This window comes from Halichoeres trimaculatus, unplaced genomic scaffold (genome assembly GCF_033239565.1).
Source record: "Halichoeres trimaculatus isolate MK-OKI-2021-1 unplaced genomic scaffold, fHalTri1.1 fHalTri1_scaffold_18, whole genome shotgun sequence".
In the NCBI taxonomy this organism is placed as follows: Eukaryota; Metazoa; Chordata; class Actinopteri; order Labriformes; family Labridae; genus Halichoeres; species Halichoeres trimaculatus.
The window spans coordinates 13,673,145-13,699,493 of NW_027437196.1; the positions used below are offsets into that span (position 1 = coordinate 13,673,145).

The 26,349-nt window shown below is 39.6% G+C and overlaps 3 protein-coding genes across 5 annotated transcripts; 1 reads left to right on the forward strand and 2 right to left on the reverse strand.

Moving 5' to 3' along the window:
- Positions 1–1,211: 1,211 nt before the first annotated feature.
- Positions 1,212–5,249, reverse strand: tagln3b (transgelin 3b). 2 transcript variants are annotated; one of them, XM_074693706.1, is made up of 6 exons: positions 4,755–5,249; positions 4,191–4,338; positions 3,743–3,951; positions 2,965–3,139; positions 2,752–2,854; positions 1,212–2,213 (listed from the first exon to the last, which is right to left on the reverse strand). In XM_074693706.1, the coding sequence occupies exons 3-6, from the start codon at positions 3,920–3,922 to the stop codon at positions 2,072–2,074; spliced, it is 600 nt and encodes a 199-aa protein (XP_074549807.1). In that variant the 5' UTR covers positions 3,923–3,951; positions 4,191–4,338; positions 4,755–5,249; the 3' UTR covers positions 1,212–2,071. The 2 variants fall into 2 exon arrangements, with proteins under 2 accessions (XP_074549807.1, XP_074549806.1); XM_074693705.1 differs by lacking the exon at positions 4,191–4,338 and having other exon boundaries at positions 4,755–5,090.
- A 781-nt stretch (positions 5,250–6,030) lies between these two features.
- Positions 6,031–11,539, reverse strand: abhd10b (abhydrolase domain containing 10, depalmitoylase b). The gene is made up of 5 exons (XM_074693704.1): positions 11,399–11,539; positions 10,766–10,952; positions 9,921–10,032; positions 6,946–7,083; positions 6,031–6,852 (listed from the first exon to the last, which is right to left on the reverse strand). Exons 1-5 carry the CDS (start codon positions 11,490–11,492, stop codon positions 6,511–6,513), a joined length of 873 nt encoding a protein of 290 aa, XP_074549805.1. The 5' UTR covers positions 11,493–11,539; the 3' UTR covers positions 6,031–6,510.
- Positions 11,540–12,579: 1,040 nt separating this feature from the next.
- On the forward strand, positions 12,580–20,961 carry ythdf3 (YTH N6-methyladenosine RNA binding protein F3). Of its 2 annotated transcripts, XM_074693572.1 has the most exons (6): positions 12,580–12,683; positions 12,784–13,030; positions 13,414–13,438; positions 14,498–14,577; positions 14,983–16,653; positions 19,983–20,961. In XM_074693572.1, exons 2-6 carry the CDS (start codon positions 13,007–13,009, stop codon positions 20,004–20,006), a joined length of 1,824 nt encoding a protein of 607 aa, XP_074549673.1. In that variant the 5' UTR covers positions 12,580–12,683; positions 12,784–13,006; the 3' UTR covers positions 20,007–20,961. The 2 variants fall into 2 exon arrangements, with proteins under 2 accessions (XP_074549673.1, XP_074549672.1); XM_074693571.1 differs by having other exon boundaries at positions 12,580–13,030.
- The last annotated feature ends 5,388 nt before the right edge of the window (positions 20,962–26,349 follow it).

The window sequence follows — 26,349 nt, forward strand, 5'->3', positions numbered from 1 at the left end:
TGTGCCTGATGCACCTGTCCTTCAAACTCAATATCACACCTGCATAATTTTGCTTCTCAACCACTCTGGAACAAAGCAGAAACCAAACTTCTGAGCTGTCTTTTAAAAGGAAGACACACAAGAAACTATGAAACCAAGACTCCAACCAAAGAAAAGTTTAACTGGACCAGAACTTTGGACAAAAGTGACCTCAGTTCTTGGAGCCTTTTCATTGGTCCAACCAGGTTTTAGGTTTACTTATTGAGCCGTTGGTAAGTTATACATCACCTGTGCCCCTTAACATGCCTCTCCAGTCTGCTTGTGGGTAATAATAAGCTGTGTGTGCAGGCCAGACATGCTCAAGCTGCATAGTTTCTTATGAGCTGCTAAACAAATGATGTACTCCTTCAGTTTACATCTTCACAGAAGATTTTCATATTTAATGTTTTAACAGAACTATAAAAAGATGGCACTATGACCAGTTGCTTCTGAATAATGTGAGCCTTGTTATTGTTTAAGATTTAAGAGACAGCGTTTTAATGTAACTGGATCTGTTAAGCCATTGAATGCTCGCAAGTTAAAAGTCAGGCATGTATGCTCTTTAAATGTCAACAGTCACAAACAATCTTTGCTATAAAGTTGATCACTGACATTAAAATGTGACCTTTTGTGGTGCAAAGCCCAACCCAGAAACACCCTGAACAAAAGCTCTTGTTATCTTAATGAAAGTGTCTCTCTGATGTTCTCTGCATGCTCGACTGATTTAAGTGCATGTTAAGAGTGAACATTTGTTTGCTGGATTTATACCGGCTGGCAAAAAATCTGTTCAGATAAAATGTAAAGCCACAGCTACTCCTAGTAAACTCAGCAGAATAATGTTTTAGAAATATTTTCAGGCACTATGGTTAAAATGTTTTTGCTAAACCTTCCATAAAATTACAATCAGGTATTCAAAAGCAACACCGTAGCAGCTGAGGGTTTATATCTTACTCAAGCACGTTTTCCTGCACACATATGGCCTCCCTAGTAGAGTGCTTGATGTAATCATTATGTTGTGCTGCTGCCCCTTTTATTAGATTGTGTACAGTGGGGAGAGACGGCGGGGATGGGTGCTAGGGAGGAGCTGGAACATAAAACTGAGATAAGAAAAAAACCCTCTGAGCACACAGCATACACTCATATACGTCCCTCTTATCCAGACACCCAGCTTGTGCTAAAAAGACTGACACAAATTTATGTTCACACACTTTATTTTTTCCATAATTTTTCTCACAAGCCTCCAGATATAAATATGTTCAAAAATATAAACATGACAATACATAAAAGTGCACATTCAAGCAATGTCTGACCCTGGCACCAGAAATGGAAACGTCACTGTCAGACATGTTGGCTACTGCACATGTGTTTGCTAGGACACAAAGATGTAATCTAACAAACAAATAACAAAGGCATGGCTCAGAATGAATGAAACCCATTTAGAATTTGCAGACAATAAATCAGGACCCAGTCTCTGTAGTCCCATAACCAGGCACAACGTGAGGTTGATTTGGTTACAGAGGATACTGCAACAAGTCTACAGACAAGATAGCAGAGACATCGTCTGTCACTGAGTTCCATTAGGTTTATTTAAGGCTAAATAATTACACTCTAACACACCATCCTGAAACAATGACTCATGGTAAAACGAACTAAATCTTTACCTATATACAAATAAATAATTCAAACATGCTGTAACAGTTTTTATCAGATTCTGTTGAACACTGAAGACTTGTTTTGAACAGAGATTTCATCTTAAATTCTCTAGATGAAGACTAAATTGATGTTGAATGACCCACATTACATAACCATCTGCACATGGAAACATAGCAAGGGAGGGAACAGCATATACCAGAAGGGATGGGAGGAGCAAGAGGACAGCTTTAAGAAGATCTACAGAGTTTGACATCATTTTTAAAGAACGATACCTCCGTTTGGGAAAGCAGCAGTTCCAGGGAAATTGAGGTTAACATGGCAGGTGCTAGAAAGGTCACAACTTCTGTTGTATTAGTAGAAAATAATGGCTAGAAGCAGGGGGGAGGTTAGGGGGAGTGGTTTACATGATCTGACGGTGCATACCATAGCCTGTCATACCAGCTTGAGAAGCCCCGCGGTTGCTGCCCATCTGCAGGCCGATCAGACTCTGACCCTGACGGAGCTGCTCTTCGCTGAATTCCCGACGGTTCCCCTGCGCTTTCCTAAAAATATTGTACAACAATTATAAACAGACAATCACGAAGCATTATGGGATATTTCAAACAGGCCCAATCTCTACCCTTATGCATCCTAAACACTAAAACCTCATGGATCTGAATGATATCAGATCTGCATTAGTGTGTAATGGTAGATAAGGAACTGGACACATTATTATGACATCACATGTTGCAAGGTGAGTTTTAAATAATCTTTGAGTCTTGTGTTTGTGTACATATATTAATCTAACTGTAAAAAAAGTCAGAAAATTCGTTAACTTTAATCCTCCTTTGGGAAACATAAATACCTTTACTAACTTGCTATAAATAACCACAGTGGAGGGTAGCCATATGAGGTCACAAACAAAAGTTTTTCTTATGCTTTTTTTCCTGTCTCATCTATTCTTGCTTTGTTTATATTTCTTTTCTTTTTTTCCTTTAACTGTGAATCCCAAAGCGCTTAAATACTTCTTCAGAAGGTGCTTGAAATCAATTAATCTGAATGTTTAGAGATTGGGACTGGGCCATAGAACCTTTTCTTTACCTGTGAAACCAGTCACGGTCTCCTCTGTAATGACCATCGTCCTTCGTGACAGCCAAACTGCCAAGAGCCATAAGAGTTCTTTGTACAGCTGCCATGTCCTTTCCTATGGCAAAAATAATGAAACACCTTGTCATATTATGTATAACTGCTCTAACTACTGTGAATAAATTCATAACAGTTCTTCAGGGTTAGTAATGGACAAAGATGGATCACCTTCCCAGAGGTCCACAGTTTGAAATATGTCAGTGGTTGTGACTCCGTAAGCTTCGGCTGCCTGCAGAAACTGAGAGATTTTCTCCATTTGTTTGAAGGCCATGTGCGTCTCAAGAATCTTCTTGATTGGCTCTTTCCCTCTTGGATAAAGGCTGTTGATGAGCCTGCAGAGGATCTGGGACAAAAAAGGTCAGACATATGAAGCTTTATCAGAATGGGCACATTGAACAAACCAAAAGGACAGCTGTGTCACCTCAGGGTGCTCTTTTTTCACATACTGAAAAGCAGTCATTTTTTTAAGCAGCTTTCTCTTCTCTGACTTTCTTAATCCTTCCCTTCTGCCAGTGATTCCTCTACACAGCCATTCCTCAATATCATATAAATCATCTGCAGCATTGCATTTAGTTCTATTGCACTGCTTACTAATTGCAATGCTGCCTGGTCTCTGATGGATTTCCCAGAATAATATGCACATCATTAGAGCAAGCTGCAGCGTCATGTAAGAAGACTTTGCAGTACAATGCAGGGTGCATTAATACTTGGTTGGTAATAAAGCTTTCTCCATCCATGCCATCAAACTGACTAAAGGGGAAAAATACAGATTTGTAGGGCAGGGATCAAAACATTTTGTGAATGGTATTTTTAAATAAAACAGAAAACCTCTTCACTACACTTTTCCAAATACACCTGGCTCTTAAATCTGCCAGAGCTGCTCTGTTTTTGTGTAAATAATTAAACAATAATTTCTATTTTAGGTGCAGGTCCAGCAGCTACTCACTGTCCCATCCATCAGCCATTTTTGGAAGTTCTGTCGGCCGGCCTGTGGCCTTTCTATGTTTCCTCCACACTGTGCAACCATCCAGTCCACCAGGCGTTGCTCCAGGTCTGGGTCGTACTTCTGTTCAATCTTCTCTTGGACCTCTCGGCTCAGTCCGTAGCTAGGCCCTCTGTTTGCCATGGCTCATCCAGGAATACTTCAGTAAAGCCCTGTAGCAAAAAAATGGCTTATTTAAGGGAATAAATCAGCAACAAGCTGCAAATATTTAGGCCTATGATCCAATAATATAGCTTTTGTTTGTTTAGTGATTTCTTTGTGTTGTGGCTACCCACACCCCTATATTTCAATATTTCACCTTAACTCCTTAACTTTCCATTTATTTATCATTTGCATGATAAAAAAAAAGGTAAGTCACAATGCCAGGTTTCAGCCTCTCTCTCAGGAGCACCTGTCGCCCTCCACACATGCACAGCCCGGGATGCTGGAGCAGTAAAGGGTGTGGTCCTTGGCTGCTGTCCCACACGGGGAAAGGCCAGCCCTCTTATTGCTATGGCAACAATCACGCCCGTTTCCGGCACGCCGTGTGCAGTGATGCGCTGCGAGAGAGGATGGTCAAAGTATGACCTCCAGAAAGCTCACTTTGGGCACAAAAACAACAAATGCTTTATCAAAAAGTTTTCCTCCTCGAAAGTCATTCACGCTGGCAGTTCTATATTTAGCCTGTTTGATAGGATTACGTCAGTCTCATGTGCCGCATAAAAAAAGGTTAGTGATACCTAAAAATCTCTTGTTCGGCGCATTTCCTGCAGTTCACGTTCCACTATTATTTGAACTACATGGTTTTGGTTTACATTCTGCAGCTTGGTAAAGAATAAAAACTGTCCCAGAGGCAACTGGGCACAGCTATCAAGCTACTAACGCACAAAGCTGCGACACTGCATCAATCGTATAAACATTACGCGCTCCTTGTCCTGTGTTTACAGCAGTTTTATGCCATGAGAGCTGAACTTACCGAAAAGGAGAGTCCGATCCGTCCGTGTCACCGTGCTTCAGTTCCGCTGAGCTGGGCAGGGCTGAGGATGCTGAAGTGCTGAAGCATCCATGAAGCGCAGCACAGGCGCATGGGGCGCAGGCTGGGTCCAGTTTGACCGGGAGGGGCGAGTCACTCGTTTTATATGCCAGCTCTTCCAGGAGGGGTCCCTAGAGACTCTACAACACAGAATGCGACGTGACACCGCTTTCGGACAGTGGTCAGTGTAGTGCATGCTCAGCTTTGCAGCAAGGGGAGAACCTCAACTAAATCACATGATGATACCAGAGGGATCGAATTCTGCTGGACATTGACCCTCTGTGTGCCTTAAAAAAACCCTTCTAACCTCCAATAAATAGCGAGTATTTAGTAGCTTGCCTGCCTTTGTTGCAACCAGTTTCCATCCTCGTTCTCTTTCATTACCTTCCTGGCTCTTACACAAGGTAGTTTATGAGGTATTTTGTTTTTTTTTTCTTCTGTGTCTTGGCTCCAGTAATAGGAGCCATTTCTCTTCACTTACTGAATTAAGAGGGTTTTTTTAGTACATGAGGCTGAGTATAAAAAGATAAAAAAAAATGCCTTGGTTATGCTGAAAAACAGCAAAAACAAAATGTAGAATTACTAATACATCATTTGTTCCACAAACTTACTTTTTGTACAAACTATACACAAATTAGCTCTTGTAAACAAACCTATTTGTAATGTCTGTTAATACTGTGTGTCCTGCTGACATTAGACTGTCATCCTGTGTTCTCCCATGAATTGTTTTTCATTTTAGTTTTGACACAACAAATCAATGCCTACATAACTCAACCATAAGTTAAAGGTCAGTGCTGCAGTTAAGTGGATCCAACAGAGTTAAGTGGTTGGTTGTGCCCCATTGAGCAGAGTACAGCTAGTGGCCAATTACATGTTAATAATCAACAGTCCAGTGGCTCCATTCTACTGAACCCTCGATGGCTAAAGGCCAAAAGGAATGAGGAGTCATGTAACAGAATGTCCTGCTAAACATAAACAATCCCTTCATGTATGAAATCTATAACCTTTATCATTTTTACTCAAAAATAGAACAAATGCTCAATTAAAATGTGAAATGTTATTTTTGTTTAGTGTTTTGCTATGATTCAATAATTGGAATGGCCAAATTTAATATTGTCATTTTTAGCTGTTAAGTAACCAGCTCACTTTAGAAAACAGAAAAAATTAAAAGTACATAACATCATGTAACACAGCTTTCAGCTGCCTACAATTGGATTTACTTCTACATGAATAAAATGATTATGTTGTGTTTGTTGTGGTAACAGACTGAGACCTGCACTCTCATGTGCAGAGGTTTTATTGGCCAAAACAGTTGGAAAGTGATTAAAAAAGGCACAGGAAAACTATGCTTCTAAGTAAAGAGGGAGGGGGAACAGTCAAACAATAAGAACACAGCAGCAGACCTAACGCAGGCCGACATAACACTCTGTATGATAACCTGGAACATGTACAAATGCAACCTGAAGATAAGAGGGACCATCTAACAGGAGAGCTCCCCTTAATGTAGTTTGCGCTGCAACGCCATGTAGAAATGACAGATGAAAGACAGAGAGGGGGAGAACCGAGGTGGACAGAAGGTGGTATTTGGCAGAGACGCATGCCGTTGTTTGGTAAATTTCTTGAGGGTTGACTTCTAAGTAAACAAAGTCCTTGTCTCTGTATCTCAGCAACCTCTCAAGCTCACTCCCCCACCCTGCACTCAGACCAAAGTGGTCAGCTTGTCTATGAGATCATCAATAGTGTACACCATGAGTTTGATGTCGTCCTTTTCTGACATGCGATGCTGGCCGTGTCGCCGGAGGATGACGTCCACATCTGGACTCAGGACGCGTTCTGCGACCTGCATGGAGATGTGCCAGGGGACGTCTTCATCCTTGAGCCCGTGAATGAGTCGAACAGGGCATGTGATGGGGATGGGACTCTGGAGCACACAGTGATTTTCTGCCTCCTTCAGAAAGTCCATGCTAAACTTGTAAAAACCTTCCTCTGAGTGTTTGGTAGGCACTGTCCACTCTCCTTTCTCCTCCCACTCTTTGCGTGCCTTCACAGTTAAACACAGAAAAATCAATGTCAGACAGATATTAAAACCAAAACAAACACAATATCTGATGAAATAACAGAAACATGCTCCTACCTCAATAGGAAGAGTGTTAAATGATGTGACAATGTGGTCAGCAGCAGTGGAGATGCCAACAAGTGCTGCAGTCTTCTCTGGTCTTGCAATAGCTGCCAGCAGCATGAGCCAACCACCTATACTGGAACCTACAAGTATCTGAAAAAACACCACAAAGCGGCTGTCAACATTCTTATCACAACACTCCATTAAACTAGGTGACTGCAGTACATTCACTGCACTCAAACACTCAATATAACAAATGTGGTAACACAGTGCCCTCTTCTGGACAGATGGCGGAAGATACAATTAATGCCAGACATGAAAATTTGTCAAATAAATGTATTCCTTTCCTATTGATGCATTTTCTGTGTTAAACTTGTTGTATTGCTTCTTAAGTAAGTCTTTTTTGTTGTTAACACTTACTATATATGACGTTGTTTTTGTACTGGTATTTAAAGGACACATGTCTTTAAAAGCTAACCTTAATACATACATTCAATGACATTTCCTTTTAAAAACTTTCTGGTTTGTCATATTAATCATAATAAGTGTTTTTTTATAACACCATTATCTATGTGTAGAGTATGTTTGAATTGTGTGAAATTGGAAATATTCTTAAGCCAACCACGATTCAACCTTCAAATTACACAGCTGTTACATGGAGAGATGGATGAATGGAGGTCTGAACAAGTGAAAAGTAAACAGTTCTTGTTTTTTACATGAAGGGAAACTATACACCAAGATGTACATCAGTTTTAATGATCATCACTGAGTAGTTTTTACAAAAGCCTTAAGATTAACTTCAAGACTTTATGATGTGTCTGCCTGAGGTTAAATTACAAAGTGTCACATGATAGTTCTTGGTTGTTTGGACTCATGTGTGCACATTCGCATAGACTATATCATCTGATTACGCCATTACATAACACACTGTGAATAATTAATAACAAAGTGAGAGAACCCTCTTCCCAGAACACTAAATGATATCCAAAGATAAATGACAGGCACTCTTTAAATCACAAGGCAACTTCGAAGCACTCACTTCATGGTGATTATAAGGCCATTCTATTGTTGCAAAGGAGTTTTCTTGTGATAAAAAAAGTACCAACAGATCAATGAACAGACTCACTTTAGGTCCATGCTGTTTTTTTTAAATCCAAATGTTTTTTGTTTAAGCTCATGTTGGCAGAGGGTAAAACTCCAGAAGATGAAAATAAAAGCACTTTGTAACATTTTGCTTCATACAACCAAGACAACTGTACTTTCTGGGAACTAGCAATGTAAAGAAATTAATTTATTAGCAACTCATGCATCAAATGGAATATAAATATACATTCAGAAGAAGCTACAGTGGCTATAAAAAAGCCTTGTTCCTGTGACAGAAAGACAAAGACCACAGGCCTTTGAAAGTGTGTACCTACCTTGAGTTACCTGGCCCTGGTGTTATTTTGACTGTTCTGTTTTTGTGCCACAACCTTGGCAGGATTGAGTAAGTGAAATTTGTGTGAGAGTTTGGGAATTATAACTTGCAAAGTAGTCTTATATTAGACTTAACGCCCAAAAGTTTGAGGACACCTGCTAACAGATTCCTTTTGTACAGTGGGGTGGCAAATCAAGGACATTTGGAAGATGTTGGTTTTGGACCTATTTATCTCTTTTTTCTATTTTATCTTAAAGCTCATGTGAAAAGAAATAATATAAATAGAGAGAGCCTGTGGCACTTGTTGCTTTGAGTTTGAACTGTTTGAAGAGAACAAGATAATTAAATAATGTTTCTAGAATGTCAAGGAAGCAAGTCAAAAGACGCAATCTTGTTTCATTTTGGTGACAACCTTTTAACGCTGCATGTAAAGCCCAGATGTTTACAACAAACAACATCTAAATAAGCATACTAATTGATTTTTAACTGTTTCATATAAACTTACCCTTTTACTGCTAAATGGAGCATTAATTTGGCTGTAACATAAACATCAATGTGTTGAAATGTGTTCAATCATTCTGAGGTGCCTCCTTTCCTAACATGTTTAACATTAAAACCAAGAACAGTGTTACTGAGAGCATGTGACATTTTTTTCGATTAACATAAATAAGTGCTGTGCTCCATATCGGTGTAACAGGGTATATGCTAAAATCCTGAGGCTGATTTCAATACCTTTTAAAGACTTTTTCAAAAACCTTTAAAAAAGTTTTAAGATTTTATCGCAACTTTCAGTTGTTGTTGGCATCCACTTTTTAAAAGTTGTAGTTTATATTTTTACAGAAATGATGTAAGCTAAGGAGGAATAAAGCTTGAAAGAACAAATGAAACTAAAGGCATGTTTGTCAACACTCCCACATCAAGACACAGCAGTTATTCAAGGCCAACTTGCTGAAGAAAATAAGAAATTATTTAATCATTTATAAAATTTAAGACATGTGCTGGAGATTGTGTGATTTGCTTTAATGTTGTATTTAATTTCTCTTTATGAAACTAGAAATGACGTCAATTTATAGCTGGTGTTTATACCGCTCACAATCCTTATTGTTGTATTTTATTGTAACTAGAGTCTTTATGTATTTTTTTTATTTTTTTATTTTTTAATTGTATTGTCTACTGACTCCATTGATTTCTGCTGTTCACGCAACAATTTTCCAGTTTGGGATCTATCTATTCTTTTCAATTCTATTCTATTTTAGAACTGTCCCCTTGCAACTGTCAGGGGACAGTTGCAAGGAGGAAAATAAATATTCATGGATATTTTTGGGGTCAAAGCTTGAATACCTATGAAACTTAATACCTCATAAAACCACAATTAAGACTTTTCAATACTTTTTAAGGCCCTTAATTTTCCCAAAATTGATTTATCAACTTTTAATACTTTTTAAGACCCCGCGGACACCCTGAGTAAAAACCAAACTATATATGCCCATCACTTTGAAGCATATTTTTGGAGTTTTATCAATTACATCCATGTGAGGCACGGCTAAGGGTCAAAGCTCTGAGAAATATTTACCTGTGGCCCCTCTGCTAACTCATCCAACACAAAAAGGACATCTTTTTTCCAGGTACCGATGGTTCCTTCTGCTAGCACTCCCTCTGAGGCCCCATGTCCTGTGTAGTCAAACCTGAAAAAACAGACCATGACAATCGTTATCAGAGGGCAAAACAACAGCATCAGAGGCCAGGGACCATTCTGCTTTCTTTTTTGAGGTTTTTGCAAAAAAGTTATGATTTTCAGTGAATAAGAATTTGAATTGCTAAGTGTTCAGTAGCAAAAACAAGTGATTTCTATATCCAACTTGCTTTGGCACACTAAACAAGATTTGAATAGTCAGAGCAAGTACTCAAAAATATTAATACAATTCCGATAAAATGTCAATGATGTAAAGATGTAAAGAGAAAATGTTTTTTCTTTCTAAATGACTGCCATTGTAGCTCTTATTTGGTCCTTTACTGTACATCACTAAGAGTTCTTTGTTAAATGTAACCAATTTTTTTAAACTTATAAAACACGAATTGATCTCAGAGAAGAAATCCTTTCTTCCAATGCAATATGGCAGGCCAAATCTAATCTCAGAAAGCAAATATGCTTAAGTATATTTGTTTTTGTGACTGTGCTCTGCTGGCACAACACGTTTTAGAAACAAAACAAGATAGCAATGCCTGGTTCATACACTACTGCTTGGTCAACAGTCTCAGATGATAAAATCCATGGGGATCTAGGATGGATGTATGAGGTTTACCTTCTTGAGCTCATCTTTTATAGCTCTATTCACACAGTAGGCATCAAGTTGTGTGCATGGTATTGGTATGCTCTTAACATTCATCCCTCTTTAGAGATGCTTTTGGGCGACTTACCTAAGGTATGAGTGTCCTAGTGACCTGCAGAACTCCTCCAATGACTCAGCTTTCTGCCCATTCATGTTGGAGCCATATCCTGGGAGGAAGACCACTCCTGGACTCTTCCCCTTCACTCTTCTGTAGGCCAGCTTTGGGAGGTCTGGTCGTGAAGCATACTGAACTGTGGACTTGTGTCTCCTGTCTCCTGGTTGTCAGGGTGCAAAGTATAACCAATGTGAAGACCATATTAAAAAAAGACAAAATTTAACGTAGGTCACAGGTTACATAAGCTCGTCTGAAAACAATAACATCCCGTTTTAAAGGTTAAGACTTCTCCTGGCGCAAGTCCCAAAAACTGCACATGAGGAAGCACATGGAATTGTGAAATGTCGATTAAACGTCGAGAAAAGTAATGAGGAGATACACTTCAGAATAAGTCTGTTTAATTTTGGATCACCTTTCACATAACCAGAATTGACACAAACGGCGCAAAACGCACAAGACAGGCGCAAATGTCGCAACATTTACTGCCCTAAAATGTGTAAGACGACGCAATCTGTGAGCCACACCCCCTCCTCGGCGTTTAATTGCCCTTGTAAGACACTTAGACATGCCGTTATTAATCGTTCAAAAGCAGAGACTCAGACAAACCTTCAAGGCGCCTTAAAGACAAAGCTGCGATCCCTCCATTGCTTAAAATCTGTGAAAGTCCTCTGCGGCAAGACCTCAGCGCGACGGCTGCCATACTGCTCCGCGACCCACTGCGGAACTATCGCGAGAATAGTACTAGTAACTCTCGTTCCCTCATGGAGCAGTTGTAGTTCACAATCATAATAGTACAAACGCAGTATAGCTCGGTGCTGAAGTATATACTTAGGCATTTTTGCACATGGTTTTAATATAAAAACAAAGTGCAAAAATACATTTTGGAACCATTTTGGAAAAGATGGCCTATTTTCAGAAAAAAAAACTGTTAAGGAAATGGATAGCACATTGACAACAAACTTTGTCAATGTTTGTACATTTCATAAAGACTAATATGTGTAAATCATGACATATTATTGATGAAATTAAAATGTATTTGAAAACCATTATCATTTCTTACAGGCAGGACTTTTTTGAAACTTGATTTTACCATTAATTTGTTTATTTAGTGTAAATAATCTCATTTGAAATACAGAGAATCATAGGTACCAGCAAGAAAGTAAACGAACAAAAATAAACATAAAAAACAAACAAACATAAATAAAGAACTAAAACAAAAACAAAAGAGAAGGAAGAGAGTAACAATACTTTTAAATATGTTTGGATTTTCTTCATTTCTTTTCTTACTACTACTACGACTACTACAACAAGTACTACTACTACTACTACTACTACTACTACTACTACTACTACTACTAATAATAATAATAATAATAAAACAGTACTTTATTTATATAGCACTTATCAAAAGAAGTAATGAAGTAATTAAAAGTCTGCAGTAAAAAAGGTATAATAAATAAACCAATCAAAAGAGCCTAAAAGCCTTCTGTAAACACAGGTCTTGTTCCAAAGTCTAGGGGCTTTCACTTAAAAGCCCTATCATCAGCGATTTTAATGTGGATTTTGAGACAGCCAGTTTATCACATTATTATCCCTGCATCACCATGCCACTACAGGGGTTGTAGTAATTAATAATAAAAAAGCTACCCCATGCAGTGGTGACAGTTATTTCATAAATTAGACTGAACAGGTTGTTGACATGCCGTTAGAGCAAGCTAAAATAACCATTAACCGTGATTATTAATAAAGTATCTGGTAACTTGTGTGTTGGTGACTGTGAAGTGAAGTGTCAGTTTGTAACATGACTCAGAGCGTCACAAGCGGAAGGTCACGGAGCAGCAGAACGGAACTGAAGCGGGAGTAAAAAGCCTGTCCGCCATTGTGGAATATGGTGAGGGATATTCCAGTAAGACACTAGTCACTTTCAGATTGACTGTTGAACACCGAGCCTGTGGCAGGATCCGAAACATTAACTGACGCCTTCACTGCAGGCACAAAGTCGACGTTAATAACAACCAGAAGAAGAACCGGATCGACGTCAGGTCTGAGCAGGGGAGGAAAACGCCGCCTTGTACCCGCTACAGAGTGATTGGACAACCCGAGAGACAAGCCAGGAAAGCACCGGAGTGCAGAGAGAGAGGGAGGAGAGAGAGAGAGGCAGGGGGAAGCCGTGGACAGTCTTCACTAACAGCGATCAGTTTCGGTTCCTGGAGGATGTCTGCGACCACAGTCGATCAGGTTCGTATGCTGACAGCTCAAAGGTGCTATTGCAGTGATATGAAACTTTACCGACAACAGTTTGATCTGGTTTGTCATCTCGGATCAAACAGGCTAAAAAGTCTTTGATATATGATAGCTATTAGCTTTAATGTAGGCCGACTGTAGCTTTAGCCGGTTGCCAATGCGGCAGCGTTTACTGCTGGATGTCAGAGCCTTTGACAACCTGTAAATGTGAACATCAGGGCGCAGGGTTTCCGCTTGAGGTTAACACCATCGACTGTTATATATTTTTTAGTGTAAGATACTGTCTTCTGTGTGTATGCGTGCGTGTATGGTTGTATTTCCTGTCGTGAGCTGACAACGGTCTCATCTCCTTTTCCTGTGCTGTCCATTTTTTTCAGAGACCTAAAGGACAAGGAAATAAAGGTAAGTGATCTCCACAAGGCTCGAGTCCTCATTTCTCCAAATGGCTAATCAGTATGCTAGTGCCAGCTGTTTTGGTTTCAAATTAGCTTAAATGTACGGAAGCCCTAAGTAGACATTCATTCAGCCATCCCTGTAATATATTCCGTTTTATACCTCAGTTTTCAGTCATTTCCTTTTGATCTTTACCTAGTTGTCTTTGTGAAAACAAAGCAGGTTATCAATAGATAAATATTTCTCATATTCCTGAGACAATAGGGCATATTTTCCTCAGAAATCTGAAAACAAAACAACTAACTGGTCACTGAAACTGGTCAGAAGATTGTTGTTGTGCAAATCACATACCTCTGGTTTTACACTTAACATTTTGAATGTATGTATGTGTTCACACAGACAGTATGAAAAACTGCACTTTGACTACTGACAGAGTCAAAACGGTCACAAAGTTAAGTGTAGAATACAGGACACTTCTCAACCTCAACAGTTGCCATCTTGTCTGCATAGAAATTCATGAATTGCAGAAGAACACCTGTGAACAGTCTTAACATGCAAATATCCATTCCAGATTTGAGACAGCACTACCTTATTAAAATGTGCGTACTGTGCTAGTACGCACATTGTGTACTCGGTGTACTTGATGCAAACAGCAGTAATAGATTTAAGACAAAACACTTGATATACAATGCAATTATTGCCCAACTTTATGGGTTAAGCTAGGCCTATCTATTTTTTGTGTGCAGTGGGGATATAAATGATGATGTTTTGGTGATAGTTGAAATACTGAGAAAAAGTTGGCATTATTTTCTTTTCTTTGGATAAACTGAGTAAATCAAATGTTTGGTTTTGTGCCTGCATTAGGCTTCCACATAAATGCCAGTATAAGTGAGCTAGAATGCAGCTTTTTCGTTCCCTCATTTGGTGTCTGGCACTGTTACACAACATTTAGCTCCATATTTAAAGTAGATCTTTGTGTACAATAAAAGCTTTAGTGTTTTTGTTTCCATTACGAGAGCAGGACAGATATTATGAGTCATGACCTGATCTCCTTTTTTTCATCCCTAGTGCAAAACGGATCAATGCATCAAAAAGATGGTGTGAATGATGATGATTTTGAGCCTTACCTAAGCGGCCAGACAAATCAGGTAAGGTCACACAGCAAACCACAACATGGTCTCTCAAGTGTGACCAGGTGTCAACAAGGACTCATGGACAACATTTAGGTAGCAGGTTTATGTTATGGACAAACTAGTTACTAGGCGTCAGTCATTAAACAAATGAATACAGTCGGTCATTACAGAAATGAATGCAGTCACTCCAGTTTCTTGTGAAAAGAAAAGACAATGTTATCCTATAATTTGATTCAGTATGTGAGATGGTATAACTCAAGCTGAGTTTAGAAATAATCTTCTTATCTTAATCTATGATAATCTTATTATTTTAGCTTGTCTTGGTGTTGTTGTAATGTTGAGTTATTTATGTCTGTGCTCAAAAATGAAACAGCCGGTCTTTTGTACTGTACATTAAGTGATTGTCTCCTTACTTTACAGAATAACAGCTATCCACCAATGTCTGACCCTTACATGCCAAGCTACTATGCTCCATCCATTGGTTTCCCTTACTCTCTTGGAGAAGCTGCTTGGTCTACAGCAGGAGACCCCCCTATGCCCTACCTAACTACCTATGGACAGATGAGCAATGGCGAGCCACACTTCATCCCTGATGGTGTGTTTAGCCAGCCTGGTGCACTGGGGAACACCCCTCCCTTTCTGGGCCAACATGGTTTCAACTTTTTCCCTGGCAATGCAGACTTTTCCACCTGGGGTACAAGTGTCTCTCAGGGTCAGTCCACGCAGAGCTCGGTCTACAGTAACAGCTATGGGTACGCCCCCAGCTCACTGGGGAGGGCCATCACTGATGGACAGGCAGGGTTTGGAAGCGACACCCAGCTCAGTAAAGTTCCAGTGTTGAACAGCATTGAACAGGGTATGACAGGGTTAAAACTCGGTACGGACATGGTGGCAGCTGTCACCAAAACTGTGGGCTCACCCTTAGGTGGCACAGTAGGTATGAGCAGCATGGCGGCCAATAGCCTCCCCCCGTCTGTTAGCTCATCTGCCCCTAAACCTGCCTCCTGGGCGGCCATCGCCAAGAAGCCAGCCAAGCTGCAGCCTAAGGTTAAACCCAAAGCCAACATGGGGATGGGAGGAGGTGCTGCTATTCCTCCACCCCCCATAAAGCACAATATGAACATTGGTACTTGGGACGATAAGGGCTCTCTCAACAAGCCCCCGTTAGCTCAGACTATGATGCCCCCGCAGCCTCTTGTGCAGCAGCAGCTCATGGCTCAGCACCAGCCATTACTCCAGAACCCTCTGTCCCATCAGCCCCAACACCAACATCAACACCAACATCAACACCAACACCAGCCCTTCCAGCTCCAGTCCCTCCAGTCCCCACAACACCCCCATCCTCTTCCCCCTGGCCCCCCACACCTGCACCTTACCTCTCAGCCTGGTCCCCCTCAGCAGCTCCATCAGCATCAACCCCAGCAGCCTGGTCCACCCCCTAACCGCTGGGTGGCCCCCAGGAACCGAGGTGAGGGCTTTGGTCTGGGTGGAGGGGTCTCACTGAGTGCCTCCCCATGTTCTGGAGAAGTGCACCCCGTACTGGAGAAACTGCGCGCCCTCAACAACTACAACCCCAAAGACTTTGACTGGAACTTGAAAAATGGACGTGTTTTCATCATCAAGAGCTATTCGGAGGACGACATCCACCGCTCCATCAAGTACTCTATCTGGTGCAGCACAGAACACGGCAACAAGCGTCTGGATGGCGCTTACCGCTCGCTGGGCAACAAGGGGCCCCTGTACCTGTTGTTCAGCGTCAACGGCAGTGGGCACTTCTGTGGCGTGGCCGAGATGCGCTCACCCGTGGACTACAATGCCTATGCAGGCGTCTGGTCTCAGGACAAGTGGAAGGGCAAATTTGAGGTGAAGTGGGTCTTCATCAAAGACGTGCCCAACAACCAGCTGCGACACATTCGGCTGGAGAACAATGACAACAAGCCAGTGACCAACTCCAGGGACACTCAGGAAGTGCCTCTGGAGAAGGCCAAACAAGTGCTTAAAATAATTGCCACTTACAAGCATACCACCTCAATCTTTGATGACTTTGCACATTATGAGAAACGTCAGGAAGAGGAGGAGGCTCTGAGGAAGGTGAGACAGACTCATGTATACAGAACCCTTCTTGTGTAAACAACTTGTTTGTATGCCAGGGAGAGTTCACTGTAGTTACCTTTTAATCCAACTGGAGGCTAACTTTCACTGAGTCATTGCTACGTGTTGCCAGACTATAATCAGCTGATCTGGTTCCACCTGCTCTCACACAGAGGTTGTAACTTCCTTTGGCTGAATGAACACTCTGGCGTAAATGGAAGTTCCCAGAGGCCTGTCAGCAGACTGACATGCTTCTGCATTACTCATACGCAGGTTGAGGAAGCTGTGATTCCTCATCAGCCATCTTGTGCTGCTGAGATTGCAAACCTGATCTGCCCGAGTGGAGTTAGATGCATAGAGGTTTCCTGAAATAGCCTGCATTCCTGGCATTCCTCTCCCTCAGACAAAGGCAGATGTAGGCTCTGATCTCCCTTTGAACGCCGAGCCTCTCTGCTCTCCACAGGCTCTTCATGCTTTATTAGTCTTTAACAACATAAGCCTTGGGCCTGCAAACTGGCTGCAGTGTGCCTCAGAGTTGGTAGTTTGCCTCAGATGTTTTTAAAGCAAAAAATGTTTCCCAGCAAAGCACGTGAAAAAATGCAAAAATTCGTGAATCTGTGTGTAGTGTGGGAAAACAAACACAGTGTTAGCCTGTGCCCACAGAGAGGAAGCTGAAATGTTTTGCACTAGTAATAACAGCGGTGCACCACTAATGTTTGTCTAGGTTGTAAAAGCTCAGTGGGATTCTACCTGTGATAAAAGCAGCAGCACAGCAGAGAATAACATGTTATCATTGCTCTCATTCTGCTGCATCCATTCTTAGATTCACTAGTATGCTAATGTATTAGCGTTTAGCAATCCCCCCGACCCGCTCCCTTCTTTTCTCCCACTCCCTACTGCTGCTGCTGCTCCATTGATGCTGTATTGACTCCACACTGCTGACCTTGTTAATATGCGCTGGGTTACTTTCTCATAAATATTTCAAGTCAATGTTTTCAGGCTTCTGAAAACAACCTGTCAGTAGAAAGCCTGTTTCATCCTGCGCTGTGCAGGCGTTGCGCTGCGCTGCTTTTGTAGCCCTGACCTCCTACATGACAGGATCGGCCCGGCTGAGGCCTCGCCCTCCTCTGCCTGACAAGGTTAATTGTTCTCTATTGTTTGGCCTGTCCTTCCCCAACTTTGAGAGGTGTCAAACCAGCATAGCTACCTGCTCTGAAGCACTCCTAGAGAGTTTTTTTTAAAGGAGAATCTAGGGTCTAAATGTGTTTTCGTGGTTTAAATTAAATCAATTAGGCAAGTAATACTAAGAAGTTAGCTTCACCTCCCTCTGGAGTGATGAAGAAGCTCAGGGAGAGTTGTATTAGACACGAGGCTGCTGAAATCGCTACGGCTGTAAAAGAGATGTGGCTAATTTATCCATATTTGGCACTAAGAACGGTTTTACTATCTTAGAATTAGGCATTAAATCAACCAAGGTGGAATCTGAGCATTTTTACCTCATATTGTACAAGGCTTTCAATTACATCCTCCTCTCATTATCAGATGGCAGGTTGAATTTTTAATGAAATGATTAAAAACAATCTCACTGCCAAGTTTCCTGAGGTATAACCCACATTGAACTGTTCCTCTGCAAATAAAGGAGGGATGGATCTTTCCCACCTTTTCCCACCTTTTTACAGAGAGCAACATGAAAAAGAGACACCATTCCACCTTTAAGATTTGTAAAACCTCATCAAACCTTCTGACAGCTACTGCAGTGTGTCTCCGTTTGAAAAAAACACCCTTGAGTGTTAGATATGTAAGGTGTGTTAAGATTGCTCATGTTTTGTCTTGTGAGTGTGTGTTTGTCTGTAGTCATGTGTTTATCCCCAAGACCGGTGTTACAACAAGCTCAGTGTAGTGGTGTCTGTACAAACATGACTGAACTTTATGTTTAGCACCACTGGAGGCCTACTGAACTAGTTTTTACTCCACGCTCTTTACCCTACTTTATGAACAATGGAGGCTTCATGAACCTTAATTTGACAGAAAAATGAGTCAGATTTTAGATTATTTTTATTTTTCTGTGTGATACAAACATTTGAAGAGACATTAAAAAGGATACAGAGAAATAAGTGCAACCTCTAATTGTACACGTGTACTCACACAAACATACCTTTTACAATTATGATTTTTTTCAAAGATGGCTTTTTAGTGGTATCTTTTTCCTTTTAGTATCAGAACCCCCTGCATTGTTTTTAGAGATTATTTAGGATTACGGTTTCTTAAATGAAATCCAAGTCATCGCTTGTACTTTACTGTGATTTAACCTCAATATCCTAGTCTCAGAAACTAGGTCAGGAAAAGTGGTCAAACTGTACATTATGGTGATAAATATGAAGCAAAACATGACGTTAGAGAAACAAAAGTATTCCAAGTTTTCAAAGAGTCTTTGAAAAGTGGCTCAGTGTTTATTTTACTCTCTGCTCTGTTTTGAGAAACCCTGGTATCTTGAATACATTTTCAAAAAGCAATCATATGTCTTGTGCAGTTTAAATGGGAGGTTGATTAAAATCATTGATCACAGAGTGACTGACTGATGCAGGAAACTCATTACCAGTCTTTGAGTTGTGACTGATTTCAAAACGCTCCTGCATTTCTTCCAGCACATCAATGTTTTCAAAAAAAGACAAAACAAAGACAGATTAATTTATAACATCTCCCTTAACACTGACTTTTTCTCAATTTTCTCATGGACTTTGAACTCATCTTTATCCAACATGTCGGGAAAAACGGAAATCTTGTTAAGTGTGTCTGTCTTATTTTCAGTAGAAAATGCCTATTCTAGACTTAAATTTGAGCCACATTCATGTGACCAGCCCAGAAAAATGTCTTGTTTCAAGTTATTTAGAGACAAAAATGAGGTCTGAATTGCTTGAAACAAGTAAAAAAAAAGGTCTGCCAATGGAAAAGTTAATTGTTTTACGATATGACTTTAGTTTCAAGCAAATTTTTCTTGTTCCATTGGCAGATTTTTATTTACTAGTTACAAGCAATTCAGGCTTCTTTCAAGTTATTCATAAATAACTTTAAAAAATATGTTTTTTGGGCTGGTCAGGTGAATGTGGCTCGAATCAAGTATAACAAGACATTTTTTTACTTGAAACAAGACAAAAACACTTGATAAGATTTCAGTGTTTACAGCACTTTAAAAGTACCAGCAGACTTATATTTTTCTGCTGTTTTTTAACCCGTCCCTGTGATTATGTTGTTGTTTTACTGTTTGTGCTTTGTTGCTCTGCCTCTGAGTGCCATTGACTGATGATCTCTCTGTTTTTGTCTCTTGCCAGGAGCGCAATAGAAATAAACAGTAACCTTCAAGCAAGCTCTCTGCTAGAACTGCAACACTAATGACGTAGGACCTTAAAAACAAAACGTTTGCCTAACCACGGGGAGGAAAGGCTCTCACAATCTTTCCGCAGAAGACGACAATGTATCTGAACACTTGAACATGACCATAGGTGGACTCATCTGTATCCGTTGACTGGTGCATCAAACCCTGTGTTCCTGTCTCACGAGAAAAAGAACGTAACCCACTTTGAAAACTGTCTCTAAAGCACTTTCAGCCCTCCTAAAACAGCCTCTACCATTACCCTTAACTCTCTAACTGTGTTCTTCTTCTTTGGTTTTGTTTGTGAACAACTAACTGACTAACCCTGAGTAGTCAGGAGATTTCACAAGGCTTATTTGTAATTTTTTTTAATGCCTCAAATGTTTGGGATAGTGGCGATCTTCATGAAGAGAATTAAAGATGATATATATGAATTAATCTTCTACTTGAATCTGTATTCCGCTGTCTGATCCTCCTCAGACAGAGGTTTGGATGATTGACAGGTGGGATGAAATAATTGGGAAACAGCCACAATCATGCCAATCATAGGACGAATCCTTCCCTCTACCTGTTCCCTTCTTTCTGCATCTGTTTCTGTGTACCAAAAGATTACAATTATGCAGCAGGCTGGCAATCACTGGCCAGTGCTCCTTTATTTTTTTGTTTGTTTCTTTCTTGTGATTCTGTCATTCTGAAGTGCATTTGTCTGAGGAGAAACCTGCTGCTCTGGTGTTGATGTACTCTGCTGTACCTCAGGCTCAATCTGACTTTTCTGTCCTCAACAACTTTTAGCACTTTTGGGAGAACCCTCCACACATCACCTTCTACTTTCTGCTTGGCTTGACTGGGATTTCCCCAAAACAGCAGGACATCAATTAGAAAGAAGTGGCAGTTTTCTCCTCTAGGTGACTCACTAGCTAAATAAAATTACCCATGTTTAGCGCAAACCTTGTTTCTGTGTTTTTACTCTTCTGAAAAAAAGTGAATCACTTTTACGACCTACATGCATTAAGCAGATATAAACTCCTGCAGCTCAGACATCCCTATATTTTTATCTTTGCCTCTGAATAACCTGGAGTATGTACAGTATCAGCATCTCCACATCTGCTTTGCATTTCCGAATATATCTGACAGTGTGTGCAAAGTGTGTCAGTGTGCGGAGGTTGAAGATATACTTTAAATATCAAAGGTGTACAATAAATAGACTTGAGGATGGCACTAACGTCAACATGTTTGCTATGTGGGCGGCAGCGCTGCCAGCCTGAAGCGGGTTAGTTAACATCACGGAACAAATGCAGCAAAAACAGCCAGCGTGGATGCAAGCTGTGTTTTAAAAACTGCCAGATTCACCCATGTCAGTACAGTACTTGAGAAAAAGGAAGTTTAGGGCCAAATACAATCTTTCTTTAAAAAGCACATATGTTGGACAGTGATAGTTTCAATCTGTTTACTAGATTTATAAACCTAAAATCAAAACCTAATTAAAAGTATGTTTAAACATTTTTGGCTTTATTATTATGATAAGATAAAAATATTATTATTATCTTATAACAATAAAAATAATGGTAATAATAATAATAATAACAACAACAACAACAACAATAATAATAATAAAAACAACAACAATAATAATAATAATAATAATAAAAATAACAATAATAATAATAATAATAATAATAATAATAATAATAATAATAATAATAATAATAATAATAATTATTATTATTATTATTATTATTATTATTATTATTATTATTATTATTATTATTATTAGCTTTATTTATTATTAGAACTTAAAGTTCTACTCTAAACATTTTTTGGCCCATTACTACATAAAGAATATTGAACTGGGGTGATTGTGTACAAAACATGGTTTTAACATTTTAACATTTAATTCAAACTAATTTGAATGTTTCCAAGGCACAAAAATCTAAAATAAGAAAAGAAAGAAAACAAGACTGTATATCCATCTCTTTTTACAACCATATCATTACCCTTCTAATTATCCTATGAGCTTCTGAAAGGGCAAGTTAGCTGGAGGACCACACGAAATTCAAGAATGTATGTTTAGAAAACCAGAGACCAAGCATAATTCCTTTAACACTATATATTCCATCAATGTTTAAATCAAATATAAGTTTAACTTCATAAACTGAATATCATTACATCCAGCAGGATATTCAATTTCATTGTATCCCTCCAAAAAATAAGAGTCTCCCTCAAACCTAGATAACACAAATAACAGCTTTGTGCTTGAAGAGTAGCAGCAATGTTGCTGAAAACATGGAGGGACATGCGCTGAAGAGGGCAAAACAAGAACCAGCAAAATTCCTCCAGTGTTTGGAAAAATGTGCTGAGTGGGATTCATGTTCACAAGTTGCCGCCACCCAAGGCATTGTATTTTATCTGCACAAAAAATCTGGCAACAGTAGCATGAACCCAGCACATCTTCAGCAACTGTTTATAAAAAAATATTTCATAAATCAGACAGTTTTAGTACAGCACTGTACAAAACTGATTTGCACTTGTTAGGAGGTACTTAAAGAAAAAAAACACTGGGAAACCACTGGACTATAGAGGGACTATTAGTCTACATAAACGGTTAACTCTTATAAATACATTTATTAAAGATACTGTAAGGAGTTTCTCGCTGTTATTGATCATACAGATATTAATACTGATGTGTCCTTGTCACTCAAAAAACTACGACAAAAAAAAAACCCGAACTGCTTCAAATGATGTCCTCATGACATGTATTTAAACCTGAAATGACTTCCACCAGGAAGGCATCAGATGGTGTGATCAGCAGCCTGCTGATAAAACAACTTGTTCAAACATTTTCAACTCTAGAGCTGCAGTATATAGAAAATGAATTTTTTGTGATATTTATGAGTCAGATTCTAGATTAAAACGTTTTCCTGCTCATTCCTCTTCCTGAAGACGTGATAGTGCCCTTTAAGTTCAAGAAGTTGCTGTGATGCAGAATAAGTATGATCCTCCATTTGTCAGGTTACGAATTCTTCACAACACAATGATAACTCTTTTTTTTGTCTGCGTGCATTTCAAGTAGAAACTCACCAAACACAGAGATCCATATTTATTTATGATATATCTATGGTATCACATTTGACACCGTGGGTGGTAGCTTAGTAACTTTTTTGGCAAGGTTTTATGTAAATATGCATTCTTTCAATACAGAAAATACTTATTTTAGAAAATTAGTAACAATTGAGATGCTATCCTTACAGCAACTTCTTGAAAATTAGCAACAAATTTCTAGGAAAAAAAAGGTGTGAGGATGATTTTGTGACAGCTGCCATTTTGAAAAGGCCAAAATACAACTTCAGCTGCCTAAAGTGAAATAATAATCCTCAATGGGGTGGAAAACATTTTTCAACCATTTTTTTTTAAGTAAACTACCATATCGATGAGATAGAGGTCTTTGAAACTCATGTATCAAATATGATGCATTTGTCGTTAAAGGGTTAAACTCCACAGACTTTAAGGGAGCCTTAAGTACAGATTTAAGTGATGCCAGAGAGTACACATTTGTTCTTTCAGCAGGTTAATGCTCCCTGTTTCAGTATGACGAAGGTCTAAAAATAGACTGATAACAGTAAAAGTGATGTTAATCACCTGTGTGCAGTAAGAACCTAACATGAGACACTTTAATCTGAGGGATTAACTCAGACACACCCTTCACTCATGAGTATATTCTGAACTAAAACATCTTCTGTGATCAGATTTTAAGGCAAAAACCAAGGTTAGGTGAATAATAAACTGATTTAAATGATTTTTCTGAATGTTAAAACATGTTTACTTGTATTTTTAGTTGTGATTGTTAAAGGTAAAATTGAGGTATGTGGAAGAACACTTCTCTGCATTACACAGAGACTGTAAATAAGCTTCATCTGTAAAGAGCACCTGGGTCTTCCATCTAAAATTCTTGTTACCATTAGAAGTTCAATAGTAAGCAGCTGCTGATATCAGACAAAAAGAGGGATGTGCAACAACCCTCCTTCGAAATTTGAACAAAAGAAACAAGAAAATGTTTCAAAATCTACAGCATTGTCTTATAAACATGTTTCTTCTTTCTTTCTTTTTTTTCAAACATTACTGACCCAAAACTTTTCTGTCAAAATCAGCTCCGAGGGTTTCACCAAAAACCATAACATAATAATGTTTTGTCAAAAGCTGAAGGATGTAATATTTCAGGTGGAAATCTTATGCTATACTCTGAAGATACTGGGCAGTTCTAGTTCATTTGTACAAAAGAAAAGAGATATTCATGTATAAGATAACTATTTCTTTAGTGATTTTCATGCTATTAAGATTGAACTAGTCTGCAAGCTTTTCACTGCTGCACAACATCTGTAGCAGGGTTAGGCAACTCAGGGCATGGATGCCACAGCTATTACAGACTATCGTGTTGTACTCTATTTAAAACTTCACAAGAAATTGAGCAAACTAATGTTCACAAATGTTCTCCCGAAAAAAACAAAACAAAACAAATAAAGTTAGTAATAAATGTAAGTCATGACATTGCAAGTGTGTCACCACAAATCTCTTGGGAGGTCAGTCTTCTAGCCTGCAATCACATCCATTTAGCGGTGTTATCGAGGCAAACAAAACAAGTTTCAGTCGTTCTCTCCAACATAGCTGGACAAAGGAGTATGGATTTATTGCTAGAAATGGCCAAAGATAATGTGACCTTTGCTGTGAGGGTTAGGCATGTTGGACATCAAGTCCTGCTGGCAATGTATGTGAAACAGAGCAACACATTTAAAACTTTCTGTACTGTAAAAAAAAAAAAATAAATAAAATAAAAAAAAATTAAAAAAAAAAAAAAAAAGGCAACAGAAGGAAGTTATACTATTTCTCACTGCATAGCTAAGCATGGAAAACCATTCAATGACTGTTGACAATTTTATGAAATAAGTGCGTATTGGCACTTAGGATGTGAGTGTATTTTAAAGTGGCTCGAGTCATGGAAAAGGTTGCCTACCCCTGATCTACAGTAGTTCAGAAGATGAGTTTTTGCATACCAGTGTAAATATTCTTTCTTCCACTGTCCACCAGAGGGCGCCACCATATCACGTTTTCAAACCCCTCTGTCCTCATTTCCCAAGATGCACTACAAAGCCTCTCCTGTGAGCAGCAAAGCCCCCTTTCTTCTCAAGCCCTCCAACTCCAACTGCAGACACAATTATACCAGGATGAGAAGCACTTGTTGTGCTTCCACAGCTTTTCTGCGGCAATTAATGCGCGCTCAGCCAAGCTGTGCAGTGAGAGGTGGAGGAGAGATGGGGAAAGAGGATGTGAGAGGAGAGTGAGATAAAATCCCCACTTTATGCTAGTGGAGGAGGGAGAATGAGTTGTAATTATAACATTGAAGGCTTTGGATTGTGACTTTGCTCCTCTGTGTGTTAATTTGTGCATTCATCAGGTTTTTTGGAAAGAGCGCGCTCTTTCTGCCGTCGTTTGTGTGTGAACAGACCAGACAAACTCAGCTGGGATCTCGCCTTTTATTCACCCCACAATCACCAGTATCGTGTGTGTGATCAGGCTGAGATGAACAAAGTCGTTTGATAAACACTGATTTAATTAAAGACCTGATGTGGCGATAAGTGATTAACATCACACTCTGCTCGGCTTTTCGGTTAGAATCAACAGGAAAATGAATGTGATGAGTTCAATTTAAGTGGCGTGTCATGTTGGTTTTCACCACTCAGGGATCAAACTAACTAGCTAATGACTGTAATGTCACCAGCTTTTAACTTGCCCCCTTCCACACTGGTCAAAGCCGTTCCAAGAAAGTGCCAAGCGAACTTTCCTCTTTTTTTTTTTTTTTACCCCTCCTCCTCCTTCTCTTCCTCCTCCAAACCATCAAAATGTCCTTCTGCAGAGGGATTCAGTCGAGAGAAGATGAGAGAGAAGCAGCATCCTCTGCCTTATGAGCTGAAATGCCTTTGAAGTTTCAGTCACACTCAAGACTCATCAACACATGGCTCAAGGCAAGGTTAGGCCCAGTCTCAGGGTTGGCACTTCCTCAGTGTTTTGAAGGATTTCACACTGTGGGCCATGAGGTGTCACTCAGAAAGTCTTCACTGAGCATTAGACCTAATGATGACTATTTTATCTGACACACGGCTGATCAGAGGAACTGGAAATTATTTCTTAAATATGTGAACGGTCTGCTGATGAATGTTTGTAAAATACAGAAAGAGTTGGTAAAATGATAGCGATTGAGCGCACTGATTCACAGAAGCCTCGTATATTCATGTCTACATTAAAGCTTCAAGGTGTTACTCAGCATGTCAGCGGGA

Bases quoted from the DNA above. Each gene is read 5' to 3' on its own strand.
- ythdf3 (XM_074693571.1), top strand. From the start codon at position 13,007: ATGTCTGCGACCACAGTCGATCAG. The intron at 13,439-14,497 runs GTAAGTGATCTC...TTTCATCCCTAG, and splicing joins TAAAGGACAAGGAAATAAAG to TGCAAAACGGATCAATGCAT. The intron at 14,578-14,982 runs GTAAGGTCACAC...CTTACTTTACAG, and splicing joins TAAGCGGCCAGACAAATCAG to AATAACAGCTATCCACCAAT.
- abhd10b (XM_074693704.1), bottom strand. From the start codon at position 11,492: ATGGCAGCCGTCGCGCTGAGGTCTTGCCGCAGAGGACTTTCACAGATT. The intron at 10,033-10,765 runs GTAAGTCGCCCA...CTGTTTTTTCAG, and splicing joins CTAGGACACTCATACCTTAG to GTTTGACTACACAGGACATG. The intron at 6,853-6,945 runs GTAGGAGCATGT...TTAACTGTGAAG, and splicing joins TTAACACTCTTCCTATTGAG to GCACGCAAAGAGTGGGAGGA.
- tagln3b (XM_074693706.1), bottom strand. From the start codon at position 3,922: ATGGCAAACAGAGGGCCTAGCTACGGACTGAGCCGAGAGGTCCAAGAG. The intron at 3,140-3,742 runs GTGAGTAGCTGC...TTTTTGTCCCAG, and splicing joins AATGGCTGATGGATGGGACA to ATCCTCTGCAGGCTCATCAA. The intron at 2,855-2,964 runs GTGATCCATCTT...TTTTTGCCATAG, and splicing joins AACTGTGGACCTCTGGGAAG to GAAAGGACATGGCAGCTGTA.